This window comes from Neovison vison, chromosome 13, assembly GCF_020171115.1.
Source record: "Neovison vison isolate M4711 chromosome 13, ASM_NN_V1, whole genome shotgun sequence".
Taxonomy (NCBI): domain Eukaryota; kingdom Metazoa; phylum Chordata; class Mammalia; order Carnivora; family Mustelidae; genus Neogale; species Neogale vison.
The window spans coordinates 77,502,110-77,513,042 of record NC_058103.1 but is presented as its reverse complement, the minus strand read 5'-3'; the positions used below and the strand labels follow the sequence as shown (position 1 = coordinate 77,513,042).

The 10,933-nt window shown below is 35.4% G+C and overlaps 1 protein-coding gene across 2 annotated transcripts in view; it reads right to left on the bottom strand.

Moving 5' to 3' along the window:
- Nucleotides 1-3,659: 3,659 nt before the first annotated feature.
- The window catches only part of SPPL2A (signal peptide peptidase like 2A), a 49,254-nt gene continuing 41,980 nt past the window's right edge, over nucleotides 3,660-10,933 (bottom strand). For both annotated transcript variants that reach the window (XM_044231783.1, XM_044231784.1), the window contains one exon: nucleotides 3,660-3,962. In XM_044231783.1, the coding sequence (XP_044087718.1) occupies nucleotides 3,888-3,962 (75 nt within the window). In that variant the 3' untranslated portion in view covers nucleotides 3,660-3,887. The remainder of the gene's footprint in view (nucleotides 3,963-10,933) is intronic.

The following is a 10,933-nucleotide window of genomic DNA, read 5'->3' as shown; positions in this document are numbered from 1 at the left end:
TGGAATCTAGGTTTCACGGATAATTTGTCAGACTTAAATTAACTACACAATTTCCTAAAGACTATTACAATTTATAGTCTATGTGAACACGATCTTGTATACTTTTAAGTTCATTTCCAATTGTATTTCACCATTAAAAATAAAACGAATTAAAATTTTATTTTAAAATATAATTTATTGAATACCATAGTGAATTCAATACATTAAAAAACTTTTTCTTATCAGTATTGGCACATAATGAAGTTTTAAAGCACTGCTAAATTAACACTTCAAAAATTTTTCAATTTTAAATCATGTTCCATAAAAAAAAAGCCTAGTAGTTACAAAATTATTAATTTATACCAACTCACATAGCAAAATGTTAAAAAAAAATTCCACACTCAAACCATCTTCTAAGAAGTAAAAATTCAATCATATGTATTTTTAAAAAGGTTCTCATTAGAACAAAATACAACAGGTATAAAATGGGCAAAAACTTGACACAGATTTGTTCTACTATGAAATTCTGCAGGCTAACCAGTTAAACTTTAGATACCATAAAAATCCGTATTCCAAAGGAATAGAAGATTACAATATTTTTTATGTTTAATCAAAAAAACATACGATGACATAAATATTCTGTATTTTTTTTCTCTTAGTTGTCTCAATTGCAATAATGGAGGACTGTTCTAAAAATTTGATTTAAAAATAACTTTCCCGCCAATGAACACTTATAGATGTAAAGTTGTCCTCAAATATGGCAACATTAAACAAGGAAATATATAAACATGGTGTTTATGATCATATGGCCTGTACATTACTCTATGAATCATTTTGTTTACTCTGAAATTTCAGCATCCCAAACCGTGAGTACTACACAATTTCTTTCCAATTCCAAAAGGTTGAGTAATTTGATTCAGGTCACTTGAATTTACAGAGTATCTTTCTTCTAGGAAGCAAAAAGTGATTTATATTCAGTATTTTGATTTTATTTACATTATCCTAACCACCCCCCCTTTAGGATTGTCCTCTGAGGTAAAGAGAGCACTGAAAATAAAAATTTTAAACTGCAGAATTGGTTATTTGGCATCATTTAACTTTTTTCCTTATTAATGGGAAAACATACACCCTTTCATACTAGTGCATTCCACTGGTCTGAAATGCAATTCCTGTTTTTGAAATCTCATTGGCTGAGTGAGATAATCAGATCGAAATTCTAGAAACCAAGCTTACATAAAATTAGTTCAAGTATTTTTTGGTCAAATGTGGAAATGTTTGATTATACCTATGGGAGAAATGGAAAGAGCAAAGTAAAACTGGAAAGCTCATTTTGAGTGTTTACTTTAAATGTACCATTTTACAAAAACCTCTATGGTCATGAAACTAAATCTATAAATGCCAACAGTGCATGGGTTAAAATTCTCTTCCTTCAAAAGTAAATCACAGATTCTACTAAGGTACTGCTAATCTAAAAATCTATAAGCTGGAAGAAAACAGAGTGTATCAGAATACCACGGTCTTTCACCAAAAAGTTCGTATTTACCTCTGCTGACCTAAAGTGAAGTAAAAATCACCTATATTTCTATGTGAGATTATTTAGTTCTTTGTTTGATAAACTACAAAAGATTTATTGACACTTTCTAAAAAGTAATAAATTATTTTTTTTGCAGTAAGTAATAATACTATATCTCTCACTCATTTAAAGACATGTTTAGGAAAAAAACAACTCTCTTCCCCTTCAAGTTATAGGTGGTAGGAGGATGAGAGGGGAAGAAATGACACAGCCTTTTAAAGCCAAACCTCCATCTCCCTCACCTTTTGTTCATTTTGATTTCCAAAACAAAATATTTCTGCACTTTACTGTAATTTCTCAAAATATTTTCAGCTAGGTTGCTAGAAGTATTCTTTGAATACAAATAAAGTTGACACTGAGAATGGAGAAACCTGTGGAATTTCACTTTTTGTTTCTTATTTTCATTTAATCGATAACATCTTAATAGCAAACTAGAATCAAGTTTTACCTCTGATAACTTATGGTTGGATAAAGTAGACTCTATCAAAGAACTAAGATTTTCACATTTCTAGATGTAAGATTTTCTTTAATATTCTACATAAAATGTGGTTGAGGCTTTTAAATATCATTAAGTTGGGATGAGTAGATAATTTTACTAAAAAAACTGTATTTTGGCAAACATTTTATTGATATTATAAATGAAAATATAGTTGGAGCTTTAAAATGGCACTTAATCTGTTCTATCAGAGTCTGCCAAATAAATTAGGTTCTTTGGAAAAAATCCAAACTTGGTATTATGGAGGCAAAATTAACTCTTACTTGACAGATACTTACCGTCATTTTGCCATAAACCAAAGGACCCATAAGTACACTAAGAGGAAAGAGGGGCAGACTCTCAGGGAGCTTCTCTACCTATAGTTTATTTAGCAAAAGTTAATGAAACAAAATTAAACATCTAACTCCCTCAAATATTAAGTTTACTACAAACATCAAAGATCAAATCCATTTTTAAAAGGCATTAGCTTTATCTTTTAATCAGCTGAAATTGCCTTAGAATGGAAGATCACAGACTTATTCACAAACTTGTATATTACTTACAGAGAAATGCAAAATCCTGCTGCTGTTGAAATCACTCATCATTTGGGAATTTCTTAAAACAAAAGACAGTGGAAAGATACTTCAACCTCGACTTCCAGGATAATATTCAAGGTCACACTGAGATTCAGCAAAGAATGAGAAAGATATTTTTCAAGTTGGAAGTTACCAGAGTGATTAGTTGGTCTAACTTACTCATTTTGCAGATATGAAAGTTGAGATACAAGGGTTTTGAGCTAAAATAATTTACTCAGATTCTTGTATTGTCAGCAAATTGGGACTAATCCAGTCTCCTATTTGTCTCCATTTCTTTCCTCTGAAGCACACTTTGCATATTAAACCATCCTTCATCAAAATATTAAAAGATTAACATTGGTTTCTTATAGGGGATGGAGTGGGAATTAGGAAAAAAAAAAGTGGTGGTTGAGGGGGTGAGGAGAGACTGTTAGGGCTGCTGTACTCACACAAAGATCCACACATGTTAACACAGAAGTTGATAAATACTTTTTACAAATTTCAAGCCTGAACATCAACAGAACCAAATTTCAGAGATAAGGAATACCATGACAAAACTAAATGTTAGTGAAGAAATTTAAGCTACCTCTTCAAGAAAAACAGACCACTGAAAACTGCGGATTTCAGTTTCTATATCCTTTTAATGACTAGTTCTATATATTATGTTTCTTTATATCTGAAAAATATTTTAATATAATACATAGGCAGACTAAAGTAATTCAGATTTTCAAGTTTAAAAAAGACTGGGACTTAAAAAAAACTTATGCTACAAAAATACCCATTTATATGTATTCCCCAATTATATTTTTCTAACCTCTGCAGTGAAAAGGTCCAAAATTTCATCACTGAACTGCTTTCTAACATGGTCTTAGGCAGTTATTTCTACAGAGAATAAAATTTGCATAATTCTTGACAGTAAAATCTGTTCAGAAACTCTCTCTGACAGAAGTACTTTTACCTATTACTAGGAGTTGAAAGAAACATTTCAGTAAGAAAGTATAGGGTGGGTCAAGACAGTTCTTTAGAAAAATATACTGTATATAACAGATCTTCAAAATTACACAGACCATATGCTTTTATTTAATGTGAAGGCACAACTTTAACATAGTTAAAAGCAAATGTGTTTCAATTATTTGATGTAATTGTCAGTACCAGCTTTTAAAAATATATATTTGCAAGCATATCACTGAAGATTCATTAAGATTGTCAATTCAAAAGTCAATTTAAAAAGTCAAACTCTATTCGTAGAAAATCAACTGACACATTATTGCAGGTCTACATAGTATTATTGTTGAACAATCTGTTCCCCAGCAGTCACAGGGTTTTCTTCATTTGTTGCATAGTCCAGATGGTCCATCACCTAGGCATAAATAAAAAATGTCAGGAAATGCAAAATTTCAACTTGCCCTCAATATTTACTAATTTGGCCAAAGGATTCCCACTTTTTAGAAAAAACAGGGAGGGGACGCCTGGGTGGTCGAGTGGGTTAGGTGTCTGCCTGTGGCTCAGGTCATGATCCTGGGGTCTTGGGATGGAGCCCCACGTCTGACTCCTTGCTCTGTGGGGAGTCGTCTTCTCCCTCTCCAGTTCCTCCCATTCATGCTGGCTCTCTCTCAAATACATAATATATTTTTTTAAGATTTTATTTATTTATTTGACAGACAGAGATCACAAGTAGGCAGAGAGGCAGGCAGAGAGAGAGGAGGAAGCAGGCTCCCTGTGGAGCAGAGAGTCTGATGCACGGCTCCATCCCAGGACTCTGAGATCATGACCTGAGCCGAAGGCAGAGGCTTTAACCCACTGAGCCACCCAGGCGCCCCAATAAGTAAATAAATCTTAGAGAGACAAGGGAGCATTCCATGGAACTGGGCATTCCTTTTAGAGCAATGCACTGGTTTAATATCCATGTTCCTAAGGATATGGTCAGGGTGACATGAAAAGCCTAATCATTTGACTCAGGGTCAATCTGATAAACGCTTTCTCTGAATCTTCCACTTTTTCCATTTCCCAATATGAACTGCCCTTCATGGCAGTGGAAACTCTATCACCAAAGGAAGATATTCCCGATGCTCATTCTAGGATGTGATTCCAGGCCATGTTCACTGCTCACTGTTAAAAGTGAAAAAATTAAAAATGACTCCACAAGTCATTGTGAGAATACCTGCTAGTTTGGGGACAGTGTAACCTGGCTGACACCTTGAACTGACTGTAAAATAATTTCAGAATGATACATGAAATTTTGGAAATACTGTGTAACAAATATTTCTACCAAAACCAAATAAATGGAAGGAACTTAAGGTCAAATGAATTCTCTGAAAATAAAATCAAGAATACATTTGCTATAGACTACTCTAGAGGAATTAACAGTTAAACTTTTTTCAGTCACTTCAGCTCTGCTCATCCATACGCCTATATAAATTTTTTTACATTTGGGATGAAGGCAGAAGGAAGAAGAAACTGCTTACATGTTTTCATTGTGTTCTTCACATAAAATTACTTAGAAAAAAGTACCTACCTAATGTCTTTGTGAAGACTGTCAAAGATTTTTAGATGAGTGATTTTCAGTACTGTGATGCACATTTTCCCTTCTTTATCAAGAATTAGAAAAAAGACCAGCAAGATAAATGTTCCTATTTTTGTAAAGTGATTCTAAAAGCTTTAGTGTTTTTTGGAAAAGGAAGCAGACAGCAGGATCATACCCAAATGGGGTCTGTGACCTCGCCAGACAAGAATACCACAAGAGCTGAGGCTTTCAGCTGACAACTGTCTTAAGAAACGGAGACAGCTTATAAAGCCCAATCCTACCAGGACTCTATGAGTCATCTCAAGTCCCCCAAAAATCAATTCTGAGGTCCTGTATTTGCCAAACATATCCCCGAGATTAAGATAGTTACATGTTTGTACCACTTTGGTGGGGGGGAGACAAAAGCCCAGTTGAGACAGACAACACATTTATCAAACACTTTCCCTCATAAAACACATGAATGTTGTTGAAGAGTTGATTATAGTCACCATTTAAATGAGGGAGAGCAAGGAGAAGCATGGAAGATATATTTAGGTCCCTTTTCTTCTAGCGGTTTAGAAATTCTGGGTGTGAGAGGTTGGAGCTGTGGGGAAAGAGAACGGAGGCAGCCTCAGCAGAATGCATGGTGGGGAAAGCCTCTTGTCCTGGCACCTGTACCCCTTACTGAATTCACAGCTTCCACCCCCTAAATTATCACATGCCTTTTCTTTCCTAATCCTCAGGGACTTTTCTTTCCTAATCCTCAGGGACCTCAGGCACTATAATCTAATCCTTAACCATGTATGTAAATGTAGTTGTTAAAAAAACTTTCAAAGTCAACTTATTAAGAAGATCTATACTCTGTATTTTCTTTACTGACTTTTCAATAAAAGCAATATAGAAACATGAAGTGAAACCTTGGACTAGGTTTTTAAAAACGTAACAAAATTAATACAGATAATAAAATTGACTGGCAAAATTGGTATAGTTTTTTGCAACATTTGTAAATAAGCAAGCTCAGTTTGGAAAGATGTCCTCTGATACCAGGTTGGCTTGCCTGGCATTTTCTGATAGTTCTGCTTATTTATAATTGGACCAATCTCCAGAAACACTCTATTAAAATTCTCATTAAAGGGGAGTAACTGGAGAGTTGTTGATATTAAAGCAGCGTTGTTCTAAGTATCTCTGTATTCTGACTTGTCAGTTACAGCTTGTGACTTCTAAAAATAATTAGAAGCACTAGTGACATTTAACAGAGACAAACCCACTGTTTACTGGATATCAACAAACTGAACACTTATTTCCTACCCAGAGTAAAATAACCCACTGGTGGTTGTTACATAAATCTAACTCCTCTGATTTAGTATTAGAAACAAACAAAAAAATCCCCTAAAATGATGATGTCTCCTAGTTGTTCTTTATGGCAAAGTAATTAGGCTACTGCTTGACTTTTCTCTCTAGAGAAGAAACATCTTTATTTATTCTACAGTAATCAGAACTTAAGACTTTGGGTAGAATCATATGGAACTGAGTATCATAGTTCTTGAAGCAGTCAAGGAAAAAAGTTCGTAGCAAGTAATAGTGTTAGTAGCTTTAAGTTATAGAATATACAACTAGGATTTCCACATCAGTACTATTTCACTGAAATCCTATAGAAATATTACTTTTTTTGATCAGAAAAATTCATGGAAAGGGCCAAAAGACTAAAAAAAATACCAAAGTTCTTTCACAAAGTCTCTATGTTTTAGCAACAAATGGGGTAAAATTTCCCCTTTGAAAAAAGCATAAAAAGGCTATCAGGGCTAAACCATGACATTTAAAAGGTGTGTAGTGCAAAGGCCTGCTTTTTACTACCACTATTCTTGCATTCACTCCAATACCAGGCATTGGAATGAACCAAATGATTAGCAGCATAAACCAGTGTGCCATCCATCACCTTAGATTCTGGTTTTATTTTGTATTATCTGTTTTATATTTGATATATCAAATAGTAGCAAAAACTTTTGGCACTTGCAAAAAAAATGATTATATATAAAGACTGTAAAGACACAAGTCTGGTTTAATGCTTTAAAAGGGCCTCAATTTTACAAACCTTATAATAATTTTGGTAATTCTATGAGGACTGCTAAAACACAAGCTTATACACACAAAAGTGACTAAAGGTCAGTGGATTAAGGACTAAACATTAAAGTTGCTTTGCATGAAAAATTTCCATAACATTAACTGAGAATTTATAGTACATAAAATACTGTTATCAGCACTGTAGGTTCCTGATACCTAGAAGATAATAACTTACTGAGGGAGGCACACATAAATGTCTACACTACAAGGCAGATGTTAGTAAGTATTAAAAGTACAAGTCCATAAAAAATATGGGGAAAGGTGAAACTAATTTCAACTGAAGAACTCTTGGATATCTGCTTTAAGAAGGAAGATTCTGAGTTGGGAATATAAGGCATATTTTGGAACAGTCTGGCAATACTATGAACATAATGGAGGCAGAGGAGAGGAGGGAAAAGGTTATGACACGTTACCCTGAGAGATGAGATGAACAACGGCCTGAGGCCAGACTCCAGGGCTGATCTTCAGGCTGTCCTTACACTGGGTTGATACCTAGTCTCCCTCTCCTTTACCACGCTTGCTGAGGTTCCAAGTTATACTTTCAAAGCCTCAGCCTAGACTGACTTGCCTGATCTCAACCCCCTGCCCTACCAAGCCCTGTGGTAACCCACCACTATGAATTACAGATTCTCCTAACAGCCTATAGATCCAACCTCATTTTATGGATGAGGAGACAGTCTTTTTTTTTTTTTTTTAAAGATTTTTCTTATTTATTTGACAGAGAGAGATCGCAAGTAGGGAGAGAAAGAGAGAGAGGAGGAAGCAGGCTCCCTGCCAAGCAGAGAACCCAATGTGGGACTCGATCCCAGGACTCTGGAATCATGACCTGAGCCGAAGGCAGAACCTTAACCCACTGAGCCACCCAAGCGCCCAAGGAGACAGAGTCTTAACAGGCCAAGTGACTTGCCAGAATGGATTCCAAAGCCTAAAAGATACTATCTCCCACAAATGGCAACATTAAAGCTAAACTGATTTTTTGACTTTAAAGACTGGACAGAAGCACTGAGATTTTCTTTTTCGCAGTAACACGGGAATAATTTTGTGAAGGCATTCCATTCTATGACTTCTGAAAATGCTAATTTTCTTTAAAAAATTCTCTTCTGGCAGTAGTTTATAATATTCTGCAACTAACTTGCCTTAAATTTCAGCATGTGTCTGTTCTTTATGTTTTAAAAAAATCTAGTGTACAGTGGGAAAATGGCTGCATTTAACAGATTCTTCCCCCCTGAGGCTTGTGATGGCTATCAAATCTTTCTGCAAATAAGTTAAAAGAATCAGATTTAACAAAGACCTGAAGTTTTAATATTCAAACTGGGAAAATGGAAACCTAGTTAATGAACTGAAAAATAAGAAAAGCCTACAAATAAACCAAAAACCTCAATTCCTATAAATAATAATAGCAAATGCACAGTGTTTATGATGTGCCACGCACTATTCTAAGCAATTTGCATATTTTACAACAACCCTCTGAAGTAGGATGATGATTATTCCTTTTTACATTAAAGGAAACTGAGGCACCAAGAAGCTAGTAACTTGTCTAAGGTTATGTGGCTAATAATTAACAAAACAAGACTTAAACTTAGGCAGTCTGGTACCAGACTGCACACTTTTTATTATGAGGTGTTATTTTTATATTTTGAATGTCTTTACCTAATAAAATTATGAGACCACACTACAAAAGTGAGAAGTGTATAACTAACGTTGTCTTAACTTTTCAGATATTTTAAAATATATTTTCTTACCATCAATTGCTTTATTTAGTATCTTTCTCCAGTTTTCATTTCCTGCTGTTACTCAACATTATAGTCATCCTAAACTTCATTTAGTTCTTTTTTTTTTTTTTTTAAGATTTTATTTATTTATTTGTCAGAGAGAGAGGGAGAGAGAGCGAGCACAGGCAGACAGAGAGGCAGGCAGAGGCAGAGGGAGAAGCAGGCTCCCTGCCGAGCAAGGAGCCCGATGTGGGACTCGATCCCAGGACGCTGAGATCATGACCTGAGCCGAAGGCAGCTGCTTAACCAACTGAGCCACCCAGGCGTCCCAAACTTCATTTAGTTCTTAAATGTGCCATGATCTCTTCCCTCTGAACATTTCAAGACATGGTTCCCTCCATATGGAACACATGGTTCAGTCTTAAAGTTTCAACATAAATTTAACATTCTTTATGAAGCTTTGTCTAAGGGGTGCCTGGGTGGCTCAGTTAGTTAAGTGTCTGTTAAGTGTCAGGTCAGGATTCTGGGTCAGTAAGAAGTCTCCTTCTGCTTCCACCTCTGCCCCTCCCCCTCCTCCCATTCATTTCTCTCTCAAATAAATACATTTTTTTTCTAAAGTTTTTTTTTTTAAGATTTTATTTATTTATTTGACAGAGAGAGAGAGAGAGAGAGAGTAGGTAGGCAGAGTAGGCAGAGAGGCAGAGGAAAGCAGGCTCCCCGCAAAGTGGAGAGCCCGATGCGGGGCTTGATCCCAGGACCCTGAGATCATGACCTGAGCCGAAGGCAGAGGCTTAACCCACTGAGCCACCCAGGCGCCCTTCAAATAAATAAAAATCTTAAAAAAAAAAAAAAAAAAAAAAAAAAAAGCAGTCTTCCCTAAATCACCTTTGACTGTCACAAAATGACAAGCACTGGGTGTCCTATTGCTAGCTTTCATGGCACCCTACCATAACTAATACATTTATCACACTTTGTCCATGACTATCTGCATCCTCCACTCGCCTCTAACTTTCAAGAGGCCGTGACAGTAAGCCTTTTATCAACATCTTTTATCAACAGCACCTAAAATAGCACCTGGCTCACAGAACTGCTTAACTAATATTTGCTAAATGAAGAAATATAACACTATTTTAAGAAAATGATTGTGAAGAGTACTTTTTGGGATGTGACTTTCAAAGGTGTGTTGTAGAACACACTTTAATTTTTAAAAATCTAAAATAAATAAAAAATTCTACGTGGGTGTCCTTTTCATGTAAAAGTTATGAGCTATCTTACTCTAGTTAAGAGCCTTGTGGCCATAATTCTTTGTGCACAAATATAAGTTGAGACAATGACACTGTGAGGTAGACAGAGCAGGTATTATTATTTTAACCAAATTTCAAAGGAATGACAAGATTTACCCAAAAGAATTCTAGACAGTGCTTCTTCCAAACATAGGAGTCTAACTTGTTTGTGAATCATCTCTTGTTAAATAAAGATGATGCTACAGACCAACCACAAGATGGATGTGAACTTTGAACTGCTTATCTACTAAAAGAATTGCAGGCATCCACCCAAAGTACTTCTGTTTTTGTTCATGTGACCACTAACACGCATGTATGAGGGCAGATGGAGGAAGGTAGTTTGTTGTAATAGGGCAAAGCAGAGCTAACTGCCTCATGAAGGGATCGATGCCACAGCCCTGACCTTTAACAGGCAGGAGTTTCCCAACGCTCTTTAATTTCAATGGAAACAAATTTAACTGGAATATCAAGAACATTCAGGAAAAGAAAGGGTTTTAACTTCAATGAAGAAAAAGCTCAAACACCACAGATTCTGCTATCAAGATTTTCTCTGTTCCAGGGAAGTTGGTCTTGATCCATTTAAATCTGAAACGGGTACCCTATTTAATTTAGGTAGACCCATTTAGGTGCTGTAGAGAGTGCATGCTTTTTTTTTTTTTTTTAAGATTTTATTTATTTATTTGACAGAGAGATCAGAAGTAGGCAGAGAGAC